Source organism: Kryptolebias marmoratus, linkage group LG15, assembly GCF_001649575.2.
Source record: "Kryptolebias marmoratus isolate JLee-2015 linkage group LG15, ASM164957v2, whole genome shotgun sequence".
NCBI lineage: Eukaryota > Metazoa > Chordata > Actinopteri > Cyprinodontiformes > Rivulidae > Kryptolebias > Kryptolebias marmoratus.
The window spans coordinates 12,830,273-12,855,466 of record NC_051444.1 but is presented as its reverse complement, the minus strand read 5'-3'; the positions used below and the strand labels follow the sequence as shown (position 1 = coordinate 12,855,466).

At 36.9% G+C, this 25,194-nt stretch overlaps 2 protein-coding genes across 3 annotated transcripts in view; both read right to left on the bottom strand.

Moving 5' to 3' along the window:
* The window catches only part of LOC108237360 (MAM domain-containing glycosylphosphatidylinositol anchor protein 1), a 166,339-nt gene that overhangs the window by 79,906 nt on the left and 61,239 nt on the right, over positions 1 to 25,194 (bottom strand). For both annotated transcript variants that reach the window (XM_037979938.1, XM_017418722.3), the window contains exon 4: positions 10,590 to 10,764. In XM_037979938.1, coding sequence (XP_037835866.1) covers positions 10,590 to 10,764 — 175 coding nt within the window. The remainder of the gene's footprint in view (positions 1 to 10,589; positions 10,765 to 25,194) is intronic.
* On the bottom strand, positions 18,368 to 21,492 carry LOC108237361. Its single transcript, XM_025006484.2, has 3 exons — positions 19,114 to 21,492; positions 18,976 to 19,039; positions 18,368 to 18,770 (listed from the first exon to the last, which is right to left on the bottom strand). The coding sequence occupies exon 1, from the start codon at positions 21,407 to 21,409 to the stop codon at positions 19,334 to 19,336; it is 2,076 nt and encodes a 691-aa protein (XP_024862252.2). The 5' UTR covers positions 21,410 to 21,492; the 3' UTR covers positions 18,368 to 18,770; positions 18,976 to 19,039; positions 19,114 to 19,333.

Sequence of the window (25,194 nt, the reverse complement as noted above, 5' to 3'; positions counted from 1 at the left end):
CAATCATGTGTCTTTGAAATATTCAAACCAGTCCGTCTGGCACCAACAGCTTTGCAACTTTCAAATTCACTGAAAGCCATCTTTCCTCCTTTTTTGAGTTTCATATCCTCTTCACTGTCTAAATGGCAAAATGCAATGACTTTTTGTTCATTTAAAAGGCTGATTTAAAACATGTTGGCTTTAACAGTTTAGTAAATGAAAAAATAAAGAGGCCACTCATATGAATATGTGCAATGTTTTCCCTTGTACCTCTGCTCCTACTGACAAAAACATATTTGATTTATTATTATGTGTCATTCTGCTATCAAGTGTTTCTATTTGAACCAGAGGTTTGATAGAAACTGCATTCTAACCCTTGTAAAGTTTGCTCATATCAACTGCAATAAGTTACTGTTCAGAAAGATAATTATTAAATTAATTAATTTGCATGTTTTGTTGTTTATAGCACAGCCTTTAATTCAGACTTTTTCCCATAAATATAGGACATATCACAATGTGTAATTCACATGGTGTTTGACCTTGCATTTAAGCTGTTGATGACTGAATTCTTTTTTTAAAAAAGAAGAAAAGGCACATTTTCTGTATTTCAAACCACTTAACCATCAAGCAACAAGGGCTCTTAACCTTACTATCACTAAACACAAGGTCAAGTTCATGGCGATAGTTCATGATTTTATTTTTGACTTTTTGATTTGATAGGAGCAAGAATGTGCGCATTTGTATATATATATATATATATATATATATATATATACTCACAGGCCACTTTATTAAGTACACTTGCTTGTTAACACAAACAGCTAATTAGCCAATCACATAGCAAAGCCTCAATGGCTATGGGGCATGTAAACCTAGTGAAGAGAACTAGCTGAAGTTCAAATAGAGCATCAGAATGGGGAAGAAAGGGGATTTAAGTGACTTTGAATGCGGCAAGGTTGTTGGTGCCAGACGGGCTGAACTGACGAGTTCAGAAACTGCTGATCTACTAGAATTTTACAATTAACCATCTCTAGGTTTTAAAGAGAATGGTCCAAACATGAGAAAATATTCAGTGTATGGATGAAAAAAAGATTGTTAATGTCAGAGGTCAGAGAAGAATGGGCAGACTGGTTTGAGATGACAGAAAGACAACAGTCAGTCAAATAAACACTTGTTACAAACAAAGGCATGCAGAATACCATCTGTGAACATGCAACACATCCAGAAGCAGATGGGCTACAGCAGCAGATGACCACACCAGGTGCCACTCCTGTCAGCTAAGAATAGGAAACTGAGCTGACAGTTCAAACAGGCTCACCAAAATTGGACAATAAAAGATTACAAAAAAAAACTGGTCCGAGTTTCTGCAAACCCTAGAGATGGTTGTGTGTAAAAATCCCAGTCGATTACCAATTTTTGAATTACTCAGACCAGCATGTCTGGCACCAACAACCATGCCACATTCTAAGTCATTTAAATCCTCTTTCTTCCCCATTCTGATGCCTGGTTTGAACTTCAATAAGTCATCTTTACCATGTATAAATGCCTAAAGGCACTGATTTACTGCTATGTGACTGGATGATTTGTTATTTGTGTTAACAAGCAATTTGAGAAGTGTATCTAATAAAGTGGACAGTGAGTATATGCAAATATATATATTGAAAGAGAGACGCAGAGAGAGAAAATCTAAAATTATAGTCATGGTATTATTATTGTCAAATAAGACTTTGTGGCAAAGTGAACTGGGAATGAAAAAGAAAAAAAAGATGAAGAGCTGTATAAACTATATATCAAAATATGGTGCTTTAATAACAGTCCAGGATAAAAAAAAAAAAACTTGTCACTGTGAGAATAGGGAAAGCAGACAGGGGACGAAACTATCAAAAAGAAGAAGGGGACATAAATCCTACAGAGAACGAGAACGATGGAGAAATACAAACAGGCCATAGAAATGACAAAGAAGCATGCACAAACAGAAACACTGGAAGAGGAACCAGAAGTACTAACACACAGAGTGAGGAGAACAAAGTGCCACAGACGAGCAGAAAAAAGTTAGAATGGGAAGAAACACAGTGATAAATGTGAAAAAGAAAAGCAGGAAAGGGCAGAAAGTTTTGTGTGAGCTTTTGTTACGCTGTGTGAGTCAGGCTGCAGTGTGGTGGCCGAACAATTCACCCTGTGGCTTCAATCCCACTAAAAGGTCAGAGCTTCTTTTAAACTACCTGTTTCTGCTTCTCTCTGTCTGTCACTGTGTAAACCACAGTTTATGTTATTTTTTTTCCTGTAAAGACAGCAACCTATGTGTGTGTGTGTTAACACCTTTTTCCATTCACCATCAGTAGTGCCACTGTCCATTTATCTTGGTTCAGTCAGGACTGGTGTCCTCCTAAAGCATAAAGCCTGTATTGTGGACAGAGACACTGGCCAATAGACCTAAATGCCACTTGGCCTGCTGTTTATAGGTGTAAAAATGTAAGTGCTTTCTACTATCAGAAACACAATTCTAAAGCACTTGTATTACAGTGCTGAGACCATTTCTAAATCCACAGTGCTGGAATAATACATCACACTTCCCTCCACTGGCTCCTATAGACAGTGACAGTTAGGGTGATAACTGCCAAAGCTGAGAAAGGGTCTACATCCATTTCAAGATTTTGGATGTAGGCCATGTGTTTTATACGCTCCTGACTTATGTATTCAGTTCTGCAGGAAGTAAGAGTACCTTTATATACAAGTAGGCATCTGTCTGTCTGGAAGATGTCTCCAGGAGTTTTATTTTTTATCACTGGATTTGATTTAAGATAGATCAGAAAGACTAATAGGACTAACTTGACAATCAAAATGAATGTGTACCTTCTCACTGGCTCAATAATAACAAAAAAAAAGTTAAAAATTCTAAATCTCAATAGTTACAAATATATTTGTAAAACAAATTATTTTTTAATGCTTCCATAATTGTTGTTATCCTCTAAAACACAGCTAAACCTGTCAAAATCTTTACAAACTAACATGGAAAGTTGCCTCGTTGCCATACTTTATGGAAAGTACCATTTTCTTCTAGATCAAGTACTTACTCAAAAAGAAAGAGATGTTACACTAAGAACTATTTGAAAACATTAAACAAAATATAGTATATACATTGTTTTATTATTGTGTGAGCTTTTGGAAAAGATAATTATTTTCCATTGCATTGGTGATTGTCATAAACTGGGCCTCTTTGAAAAAAAGCTGGTTTTCCTTAGGATCTCCCATTCACCTGTGGTGCAGTCGTTTCATGTCCCTCAATATAATGGTTTGTACATTCCTTACTATACTTGGCTGCATATTCAGCAGTACTTTTGTTTGAATATATTATTCTTAGTATGAACCAGTTCTTCATTTACAAACTGTGTTTGAAGTACAACCCGATGATTTTTAGAACTTTCTTAACATTTAGCAGCCCATTACTCATTTAGAATTGAGGAGGTTTATAGACTAAGAGGTGAAAAGACTTTAATGAAACAGAAGTCTAATTTCCCTTTCCCTTTGCTCAAGCCATAATAATAATAAAGTGGATGACTGAAAACCTAAGCCAAACTGTACAAATTGAGGTTTTGAATGAAGAAACTAACACCCAGCCCCCCCATCCCAAAAAAGAAAGAAAAAAAAAAATCACACCCCATAATTTCCCCATTATTCTTATTTTCATCCCCACTGTCACAACATTGCCAGCAACATTAACATCATCAACATAAGCAGCACAAATATTGTCATTATCATAATCACTTCACACCCCACTTCACTTACCTTGCTCTGATGCTGAAGAGAGTAACAAATCCAGTGAGAACTTGCTTTGATCAAAACCATTATAAGCATTTTTTTAAATGGATTGATCTTTTTTTTTTTTTCTTCTAATCGACACCATGGATCATTAGTTGGGTTTCTGAACCAAGTCCATCCCATCAGTAGAGGCTACTCAAAGTTAAACCCCGCCTGCTCACTGTCCCACTATCTCAATGGTTAGAGTGCCAGGTCATTGGTCAGCTGTGTGATATAGAGGGTCCTTTGTAGTAATGGCTGATGGGTGAGTGGAGTGTTGAGAGGAATGCATTAGGAGAGCCAATCTAAGTGTCTGTATATTAATAGGCCTGGTTGTGCATGGTGTGCTTCCTCACAGATAGAAAAAAAGACAGTGGCTTTAAAAAAATTCTAATGAAAATATAGGCTAGCAGGGTACTGTAGCACACTATTTTTGAACATCATACTATGGTCAATAAGTAAATGCATTCTAAATCAGCACTTTCAAAGACTGGCCATAGAGGAAAATAATAATGTGAGGACAAGGGGAGATGAGGAGTTTCAGTGTTTGTTTTGTAAATAAATAAAAGAAATAAAAGAAGAAAATAAGTAGTAACATCACAGGTGTGAAGGACAAAGCAAGAATGAATAACAGTAAGGACAAGGTGTCGACTAAAGGAATGCAGTGGCTTTTGCTGTATGTGTCTTCTATTCAAAGTGGAATATTGAATATGTGCCTTTTCTCCAGCCCTGAAAGCCTCCACTCAATTTTTCAGCTGTATATTCAGTTTCCATCTATCAGTCACTCTCTCGCCTACCCTTTCTATTCTATAGTTCATCTCATGCTCACACTTTGAAGTGTGAATATATGAGCTTTTGAGCTTATGTATTTGAATATTCCTGAAAGTATGTCCAAGTTATGTATGCATCAGTGTGGTGTTCTTGTACGTATATCAATTAGGTTTGTTAATGTTAACAAAGTACAGCTCAAAAAAAGACGGATTGCATCTTTCAATAAAACTTGTCTTATAAAATATTGATGAAACGTTAATTTTGTTTATAAATAAGCTGGAAACGCCTTATTCACTATCAGATTAAAGGGAAATACTGACCCATTGCTTGATAAAAAGTGAGCCTACTCTTACTTTGCGCTTTAATCTTACTGATTGCTTTGTCTCTTCTGTCAACCAGATTTTAATCGTTAAACATTTGTCAAGAAAACCTAATAAATGAATGTAACAAGTTGAATGATAAACAGGAGGCATTAAGTAGGCTAAGAAATCAGCAAAACATCTGACTAAAAAAAATATAGAACTTGATCTTCCCCTGGTTAACTTCAGTTTATAAGGCTCCATTGCATTAGTTTAAAAAGACAATGACACACCAGAACTACTGTAATTCTGAACACAAGTAACTTCACTTTAGGATTATGAGGGAATTTAGCTTGTGTTTATTGTTTTCAATTAGGGTTAATTTAGGGTTTCATTTTTGAGGAAAAAAAGTCAATGTCTTTGTAATCCGCCTGTTTACTCTGGTATTTTAGAAGTGTTGCTTTAAACACTCACATGTGCACAAAACCAAAATAACAATATGCATGTTACTGTATGTTATTTTAGCAGTAATGATAGTAACAGTAGTTGCCCTTCTGTTTTTAATGAAATCCAATTAGACTTGGTGATACAATTTTTTATACCACAATACAGTGAAACTATGATATTTCTGCTCAGAGTAACCACGTCTTTAATACGCCAAGTCAACCTTTAACCTTAGCTAAGTTTGAATGAGTCTGCCACTTTATAGATAAGTATGAATCATTTAATCTCTTTTGACGACTTGCCTATCATAGATGCAGCTATATGCTAATCTGTTACGTCCATTTACGCCATTTGACTTAACTTTAGATTTTTTTTCCTGTTTAAGTATATTTTTATTGTACTTTTATACAACTTTCAAAGAGTTGAAGATTTAAAATCTGAAAGAAACATAGGATACATTTGCAATTAACCTTGATTAAATATAGTAATTTGAGTAATCTCAGTTTAAAATGAATTGCTTGCCAACACAAATTTTAATACAGAAGGAGCATGTGTGATGTGTGTAAATTAGTGATGAGCAGGCGCTTGCATTGCATGTGCTTGTGTGTTTTTTGCACGCTTGCTTGAGTCTATATGACTGTATAGAAGCAAAGTTAAATCCCCATGCACGGCAGATGACCTACAGCTCAACACTGCTGTTTTTGAGCCTCACAGCTGAGGGCAGAACAATCTCAACTGATTCAAACAGACACCAATACACTCTCATACAAAACACTACGTCACTGACTAGTGTAGTTTAGAAAGGAAAACAGGGGGGGTTAGGGAAACTGTGAACAGGGAAAAAGATAGAAATGAAACAACATTATAGAGAGGTGGAGGAACGTAGGGAGAAAGCAGAAAAAGAGTAATAATAAAGGGTAAAAAAGGGATATAAAGTGCTATGCTAAGCCCTCTCTCCTTTCATTAGATGACACGAGAAAAATACATGATTACAGAGAAGCAGGTTTGGAAGTTAAGTCTTGTTTGTACCCTATGGAAGTAACAATTTGTTCCACCCTGCAGTTCAATAACTGTAGTTTCTTGGATGCATTTACGTTATTGCATGTTTCACTATCCCTCTCATGTTCCTTCTTATCTTCCATGTTTTCCCTGCTTTTATTTGTCCTTGAAACAATTTTTCCATTTATTGTTTGTCTCCCCCCTCCCCCTTCATTTATACAGTAGATTTAGCATTATTTAAATCAACATTAAAATCTGCTTGATTCTGTGAAATTCTTTTATGTGTCACATTTTTATTAAACTTGCCAATATTTCTTTGTTTTTTTTTAAGAAAAAAGCTCAAATGCTCACTTGTAACTTTAGTCATACCTGCAAATGAGCATCTATGTCAGTATTCACTTGTTCTAATCTAAGGATATTTTTCTACCCTTATATTACACGCTAAATTTCAAAACATTATCATTTCTACTTGTGTGTGATTTTTGTTTTTTTGGACAGTTTATCTGTGAAATATCCCATTGTTTTTTTTTCACAGGGTCCTTTAGAGCATTGAGTTTGAGTAACACCAACTGCTTTGTCCTCAGTTGTTTAGAGCCGTAAGAAACACATTTTGGTGATATTTAAAGTATCTAACATCAATCATTTGGAAAGCTATTGAAAAGGATACATTTTTTTTAGTAATGAGATGTTAAAAGAAGTGAAAAATGAAAGCCTGGTCATCTCTGTTTTGTCATTTACAACAGCCTGAGTGATCATCATCAATCTGCTGTGATTACCTTTTTAAAAAAATGTTAGTGTTTAATTGGATGGGAAATTGCAATTAGTGCAAAATTAGGTATCAGCATTTATTCAGTGGGAGATGACTAACTCCAAAATTTCCTCAAAACCAACTAATTTGTTCTTGGGTTAGATACTAGTGAAAGAAGCAAGACAAATACTGGCAAAACAGTAAAGTTGATTTCTTATTTAAATCTGAGGGCATTCATTTTCAAACTGACAGAAGATTGAGGATCAAAGTTCAATATGCCAATCTTCTTTTAAGGGTGCTTAGTTGGAAAATTGAGTCAAAAACTGTTGTGTAGGCAGGTTGACAGATTCCAAGGAACACAAAAATAGCATTTGTGAGATTGACAACCTAAAAGAAGTTGGACTTCCATGAAATGCAGACAGTGGTTGGTGAACCTTGCTATTTTTCATGGTACAAACAACATCCAGGCAAATACAGGAGTTAGATGTAGTTAGATATATTATTATTCAAGTCTACCATAAGAGAAGGCTTCAAAAAACAAATAAATGTTTTTCACCACAAGATGCTTTCTTGAACTTCAAAAATACAAGGACCTCTAAGAGTTTGTCAAAATAAATATAGATATATTAGTTCCAAGAAAAAAAACAGACAAACACGCACTTTGCGTAAATCAAATTAAGACAATATTTCTTTGAAGAAAAAACTTTTTAAAAATGTTAAAGGGCCTGGATTGAAAGCATACACCATCTTTTGTAAAACACATTAAGCAGCTTCCAGCAATACTTAGTTACTATTTATTGATGAGATGGAAAAATAATATACTGTCAAATCAGACTCTCACAGATGCAGTAAAGCTGCATAGACAGACAATGACCAAATAAATAAACTAATAAATAGCAAAGGCAACAAAGAAACTAAAGACGGGGAGAATCCTGCACTGGTTGAGCCATTCAATTTATCTCAGAATGATCCAGCTGGATTTCAGGGCAGAAAGTCCAATAAACAAATAACTCAAGACAATATTGTAAATGTCTGGTAGATGGCCACAGACAAGGGAATGCTTTAGAAGATTACATACTTCAGACATTTCCTGCAAATAAGTCTAGACAAATAATTAACAACAGAATAACAATAACATATGTAATTGCAAAAACCCTATTCTAAATTTTGTAGATGAATTCCCTCAGATTCATTTTGAATTTTGAACACATTTTAGTTATAGAATAGTACGTAACAGAATCGTGTTGGTGTCTAAATACTGTATATCACCTGCTGGGAACAATAAGCTTTCGCAAAAATAGAACTGGATTTGTTGTGTATAAGAATAAATGTCATCACAAGTACCTAGGGTTCTTTATTTGACAGCTTTAAAAACTGAAAACAGTCTCTATTTTACAGCAAATTAAAGCAGTGGTGTTCTCACTTTTTGATTCTGATTACATAACTAAGTTAATCTTTGTTGCTATGTATGTATTAAATAAATGAACAGCTTCTTTCAAATAATTTTAATGTTTGTTTTTTAGAATGATTTTAGGTGGTCTTTCTTGTTGACCTTTAAGAACCTTACTGCCATATCAACTTTAAGCATTTCTGTTGTTTCTTTGGGTTTGCCTTTTCTGCCCACACTGTCATGTCCCTCTATCCTTACATCCAAATTCATCTTTTTTTCTCCACTTTCATCCTCTCACTCCCTCACTATGTTCTTGTGGTAGCCTGCACTAATTGTTACATCGTTTCAGCGCTGAAAGACTCTGTGTAGCAAGCCTGGATGATCGCCACCGGTTCAACGCAGCAGGGGGGAAAGGGAATTGAACAAGCACTGACCATCAGAGCTGGTTAGCTTCACAGAGCTCCTGTCACAACTACACTCACAATGCAACCTGTTTACTACCCAGGCCCCCTGCAATTACCAGCTCCCCAGCAGGGGACAAACTAATGCCTGGGGAGAACTAACACTATCAGCAGAAAGGAAGGTGGACGAAGAAAGGAGGGAGAGCCTTATTAAGAGGCTGAGGCAGGGTGGAGGCTAAGTGATGAATCTTAAATGGACAAGCATGATTTCATGGGAAGGTTTTTTTATGCTTGTATTCCTGTAATGCATATGTGAAATAGCTTGATCCTAAAGGTAGCAGGCCATTTGGCTGCACCTTACACAAAGCCAACAAAAAAAATTTTATGATAAAAATGATGTAATTGATGTTAAATGTTACTGGGCCCTCTATAAATGAGATTTTCTTCTATAGTCTATAAATCCACCTTTAGCATGATTAAATCAGTAGAGGACTGTTTACTCCTAAAGCAGATAGGGAGAGGGTTTTTAATAAAAGCACACTGCAGTATTGATGTGTTGTGTATGTGGTTTATATGTGCATTGACCTTTGACCATGACCCGGCCCCTGACTCACAGGGATAGTGGGGCAGTGAAACAAGCAGCAGCACGGGACCCCTACAACACAATGCTTCTTCTCATTCGCCACATGTTGAGTGGTCTGATTTACTGAACAGAAATACGAGCCCAAATGACCATTTCTTGTATTAAATGGTATTACATTGTTAGTCTTTACACTTTTGCCAGAAACTAATGACACCTTACTGCTTGAAAATTAGTCTTACCAAGCAGCTTTCTCTGCTTGGTATCTGTATGCTTCTCTTAATATGATCGCAGGTGATTCTGAAAGCATGTCAGAAAAGCACTGCATGCCGATATTGTTGCAGGCTTAAACTCTTCAGTGTGGAGTGCCTCTCTGGAAAAATCGTTGGTGCCTGTCCAAGATAAAAGGGCCTCTTAATATAATCTGGTACCCTTTTGTTTTATAAACAACAGGGCCGCTGTAGCGCCCCAGACCATAGAGGCAGCTCAAAGAGGGTCTGAAAAGGCAAGTTAATCTGGTAATTATCAACTGATTGGTGCTTTACATACTAAGCATGGCTGAGAGTGTCACTGTGGCTTGATCAGAGAACTCTTTAATGATGTTTAACAAACATAAAAATGGTTTTGCGGATGTCATCATCCTATTTAGAGTAGATTATGACATGGGTTAGTTAAGAAACATTGAGTTAGGGAGCCCGTCCTGCCTGGACTAACTGTTATCAAACTCAATAATTCCCACAGGCTTCACTTTTTTTTCCAGGAGTATCTGACAAAAGCCTTACTTTACTGTGACCTTCATTGGTGGAGAAAAGCATTATGGTACATATAACAATTTGTTTCTCTAAAACTTTGAGTTTTTTAGGAGGAAAAAAATTGTTGCACTTTTTATCTACCCTCCTACAATATAGTTCAGTATGATCCACCCTCCCTCTTCCTAATCCTTCTAGCATGTTTTTCATCCTCTCCACCATAATTCATCAGATACTCTTGGAAACCATTCCCACCTGAAATCGCATCATCTGTCCAATCAGTCTTTCATCTTTCCTCTTACAATCATTCCATCTCTCCCCATCTTGGTCTTCTCTAACTGTGGGAATGGCTGTAGTGAAAGTCCACTGTGGTCTAATAGTGGAAGGAGCTTTTATTTTTTTATTTTCCTAGTTTCTCCCTCCCTACTTACACTGCACATCTACGCGGATGGACTTGATGGCAGCCACCCCCACCCCGTTGTCGGCCTTGCAGTAGTAGCGACCCCCCTGCACTCTCTGGATGCCCTCGATGCGCAACGTCTCGTTGTAGATGGAAGTTTCCTGGAACTTGTCTGAAGCACTGCCTGCTGTCTTTGTCCATCGCACCTAAAGAGGAAAAAGCAGAGAGGGGAGGACAGCGAGAGGACAAATATGCTGTTATTGAAAGGGAGTTGCTCTGAAGGACAGAATAATTCAAGTGTGATGTAAAAATAAGCTACAAAAGAACACAATCACCTGTCACAAAAGGAAAAGGTGAAATGAGAAAAGCAGGTTGACAGAAGACAAGAAAAGTCATTGTTTTCTGTTTTTAATTACATCACAACAGTCAAGTACAGGTTAAAATTCAGTTGTCTACCCAATAAAAGTTAGTAGTGATACAGATAATTTCAACTAAGTACTTTAGTTTAATGTGTCCTCTTTGTTTGGTAGTCGTGTGAGCATCCTCATTAGGATTTCCTTTGTGTGGATTGTTAGATAAATATGTGAATGTAAGTGCTTCAGCTTTTGTCAAGCGAACCTCTCATACCCAGAGCAACAATTTGTGGAGTTTTGTCAAAGCTGGTAGAAACTCTTTGATACAATACCAGGTGTCCTTGGTGGTGCAGAGATGTACCAGCTGCAGCAGCTGACCCTGGAATCAAATGTTCCTTTAAGAACAAGTCACAAAAGACCGCAGAAGAAAATTGGGACAAGTGCTACAGGAATTGAAGAGGTTTGTCTGGGCGACTGGGAGTTAAAGTCCCATGTGGTACTTTTTATTTTCTTAATTTTTAATTCAGTTTTACATTAATGCACTGTAAGAATGAAGTCTGTGTACATTTTGGCAACTTTATAATTGTTTAAACTTATAAAATAAACAAGGAAACATCTGTTTTTATTCTAGCAACCAGTCACAGAAACAATAACACAGGCTGGATTGTCCTTGCATTGTTCAAAACAAAGGTCAAAACAAATAACGAAAAAAGACAATTAGAGAAATCATTTATTTTACATGGTGTTCTCTATTAGTATAAAACATAACATAGCAGGCACTTTTTTACTTTTCAGTGTGCATTGTCTTTAAAATGTTGTTCTATGAACAAAATGTTGAGTTTTACCTAAAAATGCAATTATTTCCAGCCTAACTTAAAGTTTCTACTTACGTGAATTCCTCTGTGACAACAAAATGTCCTACAGAATAAAAGACAAGTAATGTGTTGGGAGTAAAAGTAGGCTTGGCAAGCTGCTCTCTAATTTTAGGAGTTTTCATTCTAGTTGTTTATACTCAGCTTGAAACAAGCCTAATAATCAAGCATAGTTCAATTGAAAAATAATGCCTACCCTGAATTTTAAGCTTGATGCATCATGTACTTGTGAACTGTTGAAAAGCTTGTCTAGTACACGAAGAAAATTAGGTGACAACAAGCTAAATGGCACTAATAAGACAGCCTGAGATGGTCTTAAGATACCAAACCAAGTCATTAACATGACAAACTAATTAAAAACATAAAGCAAGTTCTAATTTTTTCAAGTGATAAAATCTGTGATCTGTATGACGTTAAGCGGTGTACTCATGGTGTCCGTGGTGCTCAGGCTATTAGGAGGTTTGACAAACTCTATACGGCTCTTTCACGCTTCAATTATCTCATCAAGCAGTGGGAACGCTACGCAGCAGACAGCTACATGATATGTTCTCTTGAATAATCAAATGCAAAAATATGCTCCTACACCAGACACACACACACACACGCACACAGGCAGACGTGCACACACATTTACAGTACAAACATACGAGAGAGAATAACCTCCAAAACTGATGTGTTTATGGACTTTCTGTATATTTGATGTCTTTGTGAAAGTGTGTGCATGTGTGTGTGTGTGTGTGTGTGCATCTTAATAACTATGTGTGTAAAGTCCATTAATCCCTATTAACCCTTCTATTCTGGTATCAACCTCTATGAGACTATCAGCCATACCCCTCTGAGGAGGTCAGAGAGGATAATGGGGGAAAGTCACTGATAGTGATTGTGCGTCCATGGGTGTGTGTTTGTGTGTGAGAGAGATAGCGACCACGCATAGAAGTGTATAGATGTGTGCATTTCTTTTTCTTATTTTTAAATGCACTATTGCCTGCTTTGTGTTTATGGATGTGCAAACAGTGTCGGTGTACATATTCACTCCTGCATGCATGTGAGTGTGTGTGTTGATTAGAAAGCAGGTTATATGGATTAGAGGATTATCAGTGCCTGTGTAAATGCTCCATGCTTGTTTATTCAGCTCTGTTTGTGGGAGGGATTTGGAGGAGGCACTGCCATTGATCCAAGTAGCCAAGGTGAGCAATGAACTGAACCCTGTCTCTTCATGCTTCAGTGACTCAAGTTTGCAGTCGTACATGTGTGCATGGTGTGGACTATGGTGAGAGACACAAAAAGGGAGCAAGTCAAAGTGAGCATGAAGCATATCTATTCAGCAGAAAAGATTGTTTTAGTTGTGAAAGTTTATACAATTGTATTTCCTTATTAGTGTTACTTATATGATTTGAGATTGGTTTAACAAAAAAATCTTTAAAAGTATTAAATGATTCAGAAAGGGGAATGAAACAACTGGACATCTAAATTCATCCAAAGTCAGTTATCAAAATAAGCTAGTTTTTAACTTGAACTGTGAGCATGGTGACCTATGTAAGCTCATTTCCATCACCCTGGCGAAAAATAATCCTCTAAATCATAATTATAATTTATGACTTATAACTTATCTCATAATTATGATTAAGTAGCTCACCAATGTCATGATCCTGGATTTTTGGTTGTTGTTTTGTGGGTTTGTTTTAGTTGTCTGTCTTCAAATTTTGAAATAAAAAGTCACGTTATGCTATGAGTTAGCAAAGTCACTGGCACTAATATACAATGGCTCTGATGTACAAATGTTTACTGATAAAGACCCAAAGGTAGAAATTTGTAGCCAATGTAGGGTGTTAGAATTACATAAAAAACAAAAAACATATAAGAATAAAAAAAATGTATTTGACAGGACAGCGTATGTGAAGGATGAATGTGCAGTTAGCCTAAAAAAGTATACAAATTATTTCTAAAGTACCAGCCACCTACTTATTTTAGGCCAGCATTTTTTTTTATTAGGCAAGAGCTATAATTAAAAACATTAACAGTTAAAAGTTAGTTGTAAAGTCATTTCTTAAAATTATACTTCCTTTTTAACATGTTTTGATGTGATTTTTATTAATCAATGTTGCACTCAGGAGTTCAAAATGTATTCCAATAGATTGACACTTTTTTACAACACCTAAATACTAAAATTAGAACCATAAAGCTTCATTGCCATGCATGCTTGCACACAAGTAATTATTTTGGTCACTGAAAGTTTCAGTACTTACAGCCATTACAGACCACACAATTTAAAAACATGAACGAAAGTCTGAAAGAAAAACTAAGTAAAAATCTTTATATGTTGCACAGTAGGAGATTACAAAATACATTGAACTATTGTGCTGTCACAAGACTTGTCTGATGTTTTGTGAAGAGTTTCATACATGTATGTAGGCCTGTAGGTAAAATGAATAAAAGAGGTAAATGTGCGTAAAAAAAACAAACAATAAAAATAACTAATAACTGTCAGTTTTCTGGTTTATACCTAATGATTCAGGACACTTCTAAACAATTTTGTGACAATAACTGGTCTAATGATATCACAGCTCATATTTGTTTTACCACTGAGCTAAAAGAAAAACTAACATTCTTTACAGTAGTCTTCCATCTTAAGCTTGCACCAAACCACCATGATGTGCTTACTGTCAGATCTGTGAACTCTTATTTCTGTTGGTCTCGCTTTCATCAGTAATATTTCTCAATGGCTTGTTTTCTGTTTGGTTTCTTCTGGTTTAGCTGGTCATTATTTAGGTGTTGCTATCTATATTTTCAGTCTAAAATCTACCTAGTGCTGTCAAAGCTCCTGTTTGTTTCATAAACCCAAGGAATTGTTTTTTTTTTCAGGCTTCTTGCTAATTTAATGTTTGCCTCTGACTTTCTATGAAGTGTCTGTGATACAACATGTAACTGTTATCAGGGACATCTTAGAGCCATTGTTTAAGGAAAGTAAAAAAGTAGCAAAAAAAGGGCTGAATATGAAATCACGATGTTGTACCACATTTAAAATTTTACAAGGAATTGAAATACTGATATTCTACCAAGAACAACGTTAGAGATGGAGTTAGTGCTTGAGGAGAAAAAATCTGTAAGTAAAAAAAAAAAAAATAGGAATACACTAAGTAAGCAAAGGAGGAAAAAAGGGCCAGGCGCAAGTGTGAGTTTTCTTTAGAGCATGATAGCGAGTAGAACAGAGAATGATAGGGAATGATATATGCAGTATCGCTGGCAGCTGTATGATGGGGAGAGAAAAAGTGCAGCACATTGGGAGTTGCTCCACCAGGGTGGCAGATGAAGCAAAATAGAGAGAGGTGATATTGTGAATAAAGGGGGATATTGTGTGCAATGCAGATGACAGCCAGGCGGCAGAGGAGCCTTTATCTGTCTGCGACACAAGCAGCATAATACCATCACCTGCGCTCTCTTTCTCTGACCTCCTTCACTCTCCCTTTACACCTTTTCCTTTCCTCAATGGATGAGTGAGGCTGCTGTCCTTTTTTTTCTGCTCAGGTCCTGACGGATTGCTCTGGTTATCTCTTCCAGGCTTTTTCTCTCCCTCATCTTCTCCCTGTCTGGCTGCTTTTCTTCCCCCATTCTTCCTTTATTTCTTTACAAAGTACCAGAAAGCCAAACACTTGCTTGTCATCTGATTTTTTGGTGTCCAAATACCAATTCACTCATGAAAAATACACTCATTTCCCCAGACTCCCATACAAACATTCAGGGAGATGAGGACATATTTGTTGAGTCAGATACTTTTGTGATGATATTTCTTCTATCTGGTTGAAGGTGTAAAATGAAGGGAAGCATAAGTGTCCCCCGAGATCCAGCTCAACATAAGACACAGCAGGTTCAGTTCACTGTTTCTGTATTCATATAGGAAAATGCCTGCTTGTCTAGAACAAAGACGTTTGTGCACTAAGACGACGCAGAAAAAAGATGAACAGCTCAGTCAAAGTATTGCAAGAAGAAGTTAGTAACCACTCTCTGATGGCGTTTCTATGGGAGGCAAAGAGAGCCATTAGGGTCCACTCAAATTGTGGTTGTTAAGAAAAGGCTTTGCCACATATAAATTGGCTCGTAAAGTTTCCATTAGTGATAATGTGCTTTGTTGTAATCATCAGCAGTAATTTCATTTTGCACATTTTTTAAATAATGCATCATCAGCTCTAGATTGATTTAAAACCATGTGATAATCTAAATTATTTCATAAAGTCTTGTGAAAACAAGTAGTTCACAAATCCGGTGGAAAATCTAATATTCTCTAACATCTGGCATTGCAGTAATTTTGAAATAAATCTTGAGATTTCACAAGGTGGAGTTCGGCTTCTGTTCAAACCCAGAATGTCAAGTCAATATTTATCATCAAAATAAATGTCTTTATATTTCAGGCTGAAACCAGCTCCTCTTCAGCAGTCTTCTTGTGATGCATTCAAGCTGAAGCAAAGGTGTGTGAGACAGTTGAGGAATGTATTGTGGCACTCCTGCTGTTTGTGTGATTCAAATAAACAGTTGCTATTGTCAAAAATGTTGAGACCTGACAAGAAAGTAAAAATTTTCTGAGCAACTCAGAACATCACCAGCCTGGGGAAATGTGTGGTGTACTCCATAAAACAGAAACAGGAGCATCAATTTCCTCTTGAGGAAGACAAAACAAAAAGAGATCTTCAGAAATTAGGAAATCCAGACAAACTCAAAAAGTTTGGAATGTGTTGATGACTAAATAGATAATATGTCCATGGAGCTGAATTAAAATCTCTCACCAGGTCAATAAGCAATTAAAATTGTGAACTATACAAATGGAAGGTTTTCTTAGGGATCTAAAAGAGGATGCCAAATTGGCAATAAATTTAGTTTAAAATAATTTAATTAGCATTTGATGCATTTTCATATGAAACCCACACTTAAGTTTATGTAAAATAGTAAAGCCTGGAGATAAGAAGAAATGTTGATTAAAAAGAATTCTTGAATAACCCTTCTTACAAAAAACCCTAGAAACAAGTAATTATCCTTCACAGTTCAAGGAAACCACCCACTCCTTATCATGGCAAAATAAATGAATAAAATAACAATAATAATACCATTCTATAACACACCAATTTACACGTAAATTTTCCAGAATATCCATAATTCTGAGCAAAGCATATTTAACCTTAAGTTTACCACATACAGTTTTAGATTTTTTATCTTTTTTACCTTTTATGGCATGTTTAGCAGAGAGGAAATTAAACCATTTAGGAGAAAAACACATCCCTACTTTGACACACTGATTTTCTTTTCTTTAACTTTAAACAACCATCCTAACGCTTACAACTAAATCTACATGAAAAATAGATTCTTTGCCAAAAAAAAAACTTTCAGACTGATTCAGATTGGTATGTTCTTTGTTCACAGCTACAGCACTGTTTACAGTCTTAGGTCAGCTGTCTTCTTTGCAACATGCAGCTTGTGAAATAACCACAAGCACCCTCCAAGTGAAACTTGATCCAAAAATCTTTACCCATCTATGTGCCTCTAAGTCATTCAAAATGCTATTAGATATCACCCTCATACAAATGCTATAGTTTTTTTCTTTTCTCTCCTCAAGTTTTTCAAACTTCTCTAATTCTGAAGTCATATAGAAAGTAAGTTGTCTTCATTTTTTTTTTTCTCAGACTTCCACACTGGGAGTTACAGTCAAAGATGGAACCCTGCACAGAACTTCCTCATCCTATATGCCAATTGAAGCTTAAATAAAACATCTGCACCACTCTGCAAAATACCTCATGATGTCCTCCGTCTTACCAGCAGTACGAAGTCCAGCCTTATTTTCTGGACAATCTGTAGGGGTGATGTCAAAAGACCCAGCTTTACAAAATCTGCTTTCCTTAAAGAAGATGTTCCTCAGACTGGTGACAGGCTATGGGCATTAAGCATGCTATGATTGAAAAGAGGCTGTTGAAGGCTCCATTTTAGCCTCCAGGTCCTTCTGGCATCCCGGGACTGAAACATAAAAAGTTAAAAGGTTCTTTTTCTTCTTAATAAATTCTCAGACACCATAAAATATGTTCTCCCACCAAAATTCCCAGCTAAAGAAAGAAAAAAAGCAAAGTGTTATTGTAGGTGTAAGATTGTCAGATCCAACTGACTTTGGACACTGTCTGAGGCTGCATCTTGCATTTTACCCTTTTGCGGTTTTGTTTTTGTCGCTTTCTATTGATCAGTGAAAACTTGTCTAAAAATTAGTTCAGATAAAAATGTTTGCTGAATGTATTCTGATTCTAAAGATTGTTTTTCTTTTTATAACAAAAAGATTGCACACTGTTAAACACAAAAACATATCATAAGGCCTTTTACCAATTCCAAACAATTCTCTCTCAAAGTCTCTCTACGTACTTGGACAAAAAAAAAAAAAAGCTAATGTTCAATGTCAGTCCTATTATAACATCGCATAAAGTGTTCATTTATTATATGTGCTTAGTGTAACACTATTTAAAGTGTAAAAGAACTAAATGGAAGAAAATCAGAAGACTAAAATTCGGTTACTGGAGCCGTTGTCAGTAATCAATAGAACGACACAAAACAACTGGTTTTTTTCAATACCATGTATTAAACAAAATTAAAGTAAACAACACAAAACAACCATACATCAAATCCAAAATAAATACAAAAATAAATATATACACAGTACTGCAACAATCCTTCATTTGTTTGTGCCCTATTGGTCTTAAATTCCCCGCTGGTCAGTCCAAAGTCTGACCAACACACATTCAAAAATCCATGGTTGGGTTATCCAGATATTCAAGTTGAAAATGTCCCACCACAAGTTGTTTCGGATGAAGAGGTGAATGATAGAGTATGTGCCTGAATGATGAGATGGAGGGGGGAAATGATACAGACCAGACCAGTAGGGAGTGATTCTTAAAGTTCTCCTGGCTCCAGCCAGTTTTCAGAAGCTCGCCATCTTATTCCCTACAAAAGGGATCACCTGGCCTGTATTAACATAAACAGGACCAATAAATTTCCAGCCGGCTAGTTAACTTCAATTTCACACAGAACTAAATGCAATATCTAATCTGTCAGACCAAATAAAACATTTATCTCATTATCTTAAAGTTAGATTACAACAATTAATGATCACAATTAACATTTGCTGCCACCCACATACTAAACAACAAACATTGTGCTCTCTACTCACCAATTCCAATAATAGATGAGAGTATGGCAGCTCCAAGGCTCCAAACTCACTGGATTTCTTGGATCTACATGATTTTTATATTATAAGGTTAAACAGTGCATTACAACAGAGATAAACTGATTGTTTGAGAACACTAACCTGTAGCTCCTTTGTCTCCAGCTCTCCCCCTCACATCTGACTAGGGAAAGCTGGAGCAAGCTTAAATAATTGCCTCAGGTGTGTCAATTGGCTGCATGCCCTTTGTGACTGACTGTCACTCTAACCAATGGGGCAGTAAGGCGGGACTAAGGGCAGTTTTTTTCCACCCTGGACTACACCCTCCCCCCTTAAATCATGCACGTCCCGTGACATGTAAACATTAAACAATGTGAACATCGCTGGAAGTGGTGGGTGTCAAAACTAAAGCATCAGACAAACTGTGCAATAAAGTTTGAACAACTAAAATAAGCGGATTTCCTAAAGTAGTATATTGAAGCCGTTTAGGCGCCACTCTGTGACGTGTTGAGCGTCTTGGAGGAATATCATTAATTTGATTTATGCCATCAAGGTTTGGGGATCCGTTCAAAGAAATTTCAGGATCAGGAACAGGAACAGTTTCACCAACTGGGCTGCCTAGATCAGATAAGTCTTCAGAATGAGGTGGACCTTGTTCTGCAGAAACATCAGGTTGCTCTTCAACACTAGATTCTGGTTCAATTGATTCCATTTCAACAACTGACTCTAAACTCTCAGAATCTGGAAAAATCTCAACAGGTTGTTTTTCCACTGGAGAAATTGTTGGGACAACAGAGTTTTCTACATCATCAGGAGGTGATGACTGTCTGAGCGGCTCCTCCATTTTAAATTCTAATGGAGGTGGAACTAGGTAGAATGGAATCTCTTCTTGCTCACAGTTCTCACCTTCTGCAGAATCCTCAGAAGATTCTTGACATTTCTTAGTGCGTCGACGTATCTGGGATTTTGTGACTGGAACTATCTCAGTTGATCTTTCAACATCAGTCATGGGGAGAAAACCACATGGAAGAAGAAGGTCTCTGTGTAGAGTGCGTAATGGCCCATCTTTGCACTCTGGTTTCACTGTATATACTGGGAGATCCCCAGCACACTTCACCACTACATATACATCTTGCTCCCATTTATCACAGAGTTTGTGTTTACCTCTGACTCTCACATTCCGCACAAGTACTCGGTCTCCAACTTCCAGCTTAGATGGTAGAACTCGCTGATCAAAACGAGTCTTGTTTCTTTTAGCACTTCTGGCAGAGTTTTTTGATGCTATCTGATAACTCTCTTTCAACCGTGACTTCAGGTTCTGTACATACTGTGAATGTGATGGACACTTCTTTTCACAGATAGGAAGACCAAAAGCAAGATCAATCGGAAGTCGAGGACAACGTCCAAACATCAGTTCATAAGGACTATATCCTGTCACTTCGTTTCTGGTACAATTGTACGCATGAACGAGAGGTTTAACATATTCTATCCATTTTGACTTCTGTTTTGGTTCAAGAGTTCCCAACATTGCTAAGAGTGTGCGATTAAACCTTTCTACAGGGTTTCCTCTGGGATGGTATGGTGTTGTATGACACTTTTTAATTCCCGTCATAGCACACAACTCTTTTATCAATTTGGACTCAAAATCAGATCCTTGATCTGTATGTAGTCTTTCTGGAATTCCAAAATAAATAATGAAATTATCCAAAAGACATTTAGCGACCGTTCTTGCCTTTTGATTCGGTGTTGGAATAGCAATAGCAAACTTGGTAAAATGATCTGTCAACACGAGAATGTCTTTGGTATTACTGGTATCAGGCTCAAGACTAAGGAAATCCATACAAATAAGCTCCAGTGGCCGTGAAGTCCGAATGTTAACTAGTGGAGCAGCTCTCTCTGTCAGAGTCTTTCGACGAACACAACGTCCACATGCTTTTATTTTCTGCTCCACATACATAGCCATTCTAGGCCAATAGAATCGAGCTCTAACAAGATCCAAAGTTCGCTCTATTCCCGGGTGGCCCATGTCATTGTGAAGACTATGAAGAACAGATTCACGAAGGTCTGCTGGAAGTACCAGTTGATATACATGTTGCTCATTTTCTTGCCGTTTCCTGTAAAGAATATCTTCAATCATCTCCAGTTTTGTAAATTCTCTAAGGAGAAGAGGAAGTTCTGGAAGTTCACTCCTGACTGTTGGGGGAATTTTTTCACCTGACTCCAACTGATGGATAACTTCCCTGACAGTAGGATCAGCTCTCTGATGGTCTTTTAGGTCAGAATGAGACATCGCAGGAACAACAGGGAGTCCATGTGCCTCTTCAGAGTAATCCACAGGAATTACATCTGCCATAACTGAGAGTGATTCAACCAAAAGACCTTCAACTTGGGTTCGAACCAAACAACTTTGGCAGATTGCATCCATCACTTCAGGTGACATCTCATTGTTGCTATTGTCTAAAAGATATTGTTGGGCAAACTGAGAGATAAGTTCCTGATCTTTATGTTCAACCTCATCTACGACAGGATTTTCACAAGGACGACGAGAAAGTGCATCAGCATCCTGGTTGTGTTTCCCTGCTCGATACTGCAATTTAAAGGAAAAAGTAGAAAGTGCAGCCAGCCAACGATGACTGGTAGCATCTAGCTTAGCTGAAGTTAGGATGTAAGTAAGTGGATTATTATCAGTAACGACTGTAAAATCCGCTCCATACAAATAATCTTGAAACTTTTCTGTTACACTCCACTTCAGTGCTAAGAATTCAAGTTTATGAGCTGGATAACGATTTTCGCTGGCTGACAACCCTCGACTAGCATAAGCTATTACCCTGAGCTTCCCCTCATGTTCCTGATACAGCAGTCTATTGCAGAGTTCTGTCCTGTGGTGCTAGAGAAAGCAAAAGAGGAACAGCTTGCAGATGAAGATGGAGGGCAGCAGCCATCAGCTCATGACACAACTCATTATATGTGGTGTCTAATTATGCTTGCAAAACTAACATTTTAAATCAAGCATCACCAGCAAAGCAGTAGTGGTCCACTAACAAGTCTTCTCTCCTGTTGTCTTATGTCATCCAGGTAAGAAAAGGTGGCTCAGAAAGATCATAAATAATGTAATAGAAATATGGTCAATAAGAGGTTAATAAGGGTAGTAAAACTGTAAACAACTGTTGATTTAAACATTTTATTACTAGACTATGGTAACATTTGTAACTAAAGCTCTACTAAGAAACCAAAATATTTGTTTTACTTTAAAGGCATTTTATGGTTATTGAGTGGCTTGGACTTGATGCAACTTTTAAGAACTTTTATGGTCTGTTAATGGCAGCACTTTTACGCTAAAGACCCACTACTGTCTCTGAGAGGCTTGACGTCTTTGCCTTTGTGTAAAGGCTCATTACTGTCTGTCACTGACTCTGTTTGTGTGGTAGTTTTAGGCCCATTACTGCCAGTCCCTAAACTTTTATGTGAGTCTTAAAAATTTTGGTTGAGCTAAACAACGTCAACCCTTTAGTATAAGGCTGACAGTTTGATTACATTTAAGAATGTTTTGAAAGAATGTTTTGTGAACATTTATGCAGCTTCTCAGAAACATTCCCATATTCTCTTCCTCTACTTGTAAATGCCACGTTGACCTGCTCAGATCTACAATTAAATCAAGCATAAAGCAGAAAACACTGAGTAAAATCATTCATAAAATTTTAAATCCCTCCGTGTTTCACATAACTGCAAGCAGTGCTTGCAATGCTTTCCCTTCTCTTAACCACATATGCTTCTTGGGATGTTGGAGTTCGAATTCCCATCACTCCCTCTCAGTAACTCACACTTAGAGCTGGCTAGGCCTGCCTTATATAATTTTACTAACTCTTTTCTTGATGTAATGCCAGTGGAGTTTACAATACAGTGCTTTATTCATCCAACTGGCTCACTTACCATGAATAGGCTTAAGATGGTAATCCTGTTATTGAGGAATACTACTTGGCATGAATGCAGACACACAAACACACACACACACACAGAAGCCCTGAGACATACACAGATCCATGCACAGACACATCTAAGGAGAAATGTGAAGAAAGCAAGGGAAGAAATAAGCAAAAAAAAAAAATCACAAAAGAGTGCAAGCTGATGTCAGTAGCCTAAAGTGATAAATACCCAATGTAATCGCAGCTGCTTTTCTTTTCAAGTAATGGCTAAAATGATATCCTTAATGTGACAATGTGTGAAAGACATGCTGTACACTGTAAGACAAAAAGCACTGCTGCATGGAAATATCTGTTTTAATTATCTGTCACGAAAAAGCGTCTAACGAGAGAGAGAGAAGGGAGTATCAGAGCAGAAAGTGAAATTAAATTGGCTCTTTAAGGATAAGATGCCAGAGAGGATAATAAATAACTTTTCAGGCATCACAGCTTAAAATGGTTGTTGTTTTGCAAATTTAGGACATCAGGAGGTGAAACAAATATGAACATGTGAAATGGGGTTGATAATTTCTCTTTTTTTATTTTAAAATGGTGGTGAATGCAAATTGTAGAAGAGAAGAAAATTCAACAGTAAGGAAAATTAAAAATGGCAGAGATAAAATAAAGAATAGCACAAGAAAAATATAAATTTGACTGAGTGATGACTTGAATGAGGGTACAATAAATCTACGGAAAGACTAGATGAATGTCCATTCAAAGATTACGCAAAAAAAAAAGAAAAAAACTGACTCAATGATATTGAATGCTTTCACCCTCTCTGTTACCTTGTCATACAATATGAAAGCTTTAATCACCCCTTTTGCTTTTGTATTATGAGACTAACGCTCTTATAGAATTACAGGAAATAGAGGAACTATCAGCCTTTGCAGTATTGTCATGGCCTTGACAAAAATACAATTCCAGTGTTCATGGACTCACTTATCTAATGTGATTGTGCATTTCTTTCTGCTGTTGCATAAATTATAATAACTGGACCAGGTGCTTCTGCTCTAAATGCAGCTGATTTAAATTTTAAAAGTGCACCTTCTAACAAGAGAGAGAGAGAGAGAGAGAGAGAGAGAGAGAGAGATACTTTGCATAATTCAAAGTTTTGGAAATGCTTCCAGACTTTGCTCAACATGTTCTTGACTATCTTATGGTTTGAGTCAGAGCAGAAGAAGCGACAGCAGGTGGAGGCACCAGATTGATGCAGCTCTTTTCAAAGTGCTGACCGCCATGTCAGCTGACATCTTACACACTAGGCCCATGTTGGACATGTTAGCTCATAAGTAAGCAGTAAGCCGTGAACAATTAGCACACGCAAGGTACGGGATAGAGAAATTTGAGCATGTGATCTTTGGGTTTAAAATATGTGCTAAGCAGTTGATGTGATGTTGCTCGTCAGTTCCATGATAGTCCAGGGCTACAGAGACATAAGAAACAAATGTAGGTGGATACATGAGAATTTCTCCAAATTTGTTGTTCAAGAGCTATCTATGACAGGAAACCTTTTAACCTTTCCTCGTAACTCCGCTTCAAAAGAATCTAAACTATCCATTTAAAGTTAAATATATTAAAAGTACAACTTTGTAAAAAGCCAAAGCATATAAATTTCCCTTTCTTCCTGCATGTCTAGACTTGTCTGGATAGTCTGATCTCCTTTCACTGTTTCATTTACTTTGTGAGCACATACATACAAACATTTAGAGCTTTTCTTTATTATTTTTAGCCTCAGTGAGGGACTCTTCTATAAAGCACAGTGCGTTGCCACGGCAGCAGACACTCCAGAGACACTCAGACATACAAAAAAGACATAGAAGAGTCCACTGATAAACCCAGATATACCACTAACACATTAGTTGGTTTAATTTACTTTGTTATTTTTATTTTTTTATGATTTGAATTATTTGATTCTTGTTTTGTCTCTCGTTGTCAGTGACGCTGATCTCCATTCCAACACAGATGTAGTTTTGTCCTGTTGTGTAATATTGAGGGGGTGAAAGTACAATGAAATGTTGCAGTAGCATGAAGTAATGCAAGTGCCTGGTCAAGAGCTCTGTTGCTATGAATGGCAAAGAGAGTTAAAGATGGTTTGATTTTCAAAAGGCATAACACTGAAAATGTCAAATTTCTTACCAATTTAAAACAACATTATCTGATTATTTAGTTGTTTTACTGTTAAAAAACACAAACGAAAAATACAAAGTCTTGTGGCAAAATTTTGGGTTTGAGTCCTCTACCAGAGGCCTGTGAACGTGAGGGTTCT

Coding starts and splice junctions, on each gene's coding strand:
- LOC108237361 (XM_025006484.2), bottom strand. CDS start 21,409: ATGTCACCTGAAGTGATGGATGCAATCTGCCAAAGTTGTTTGGTTCGA.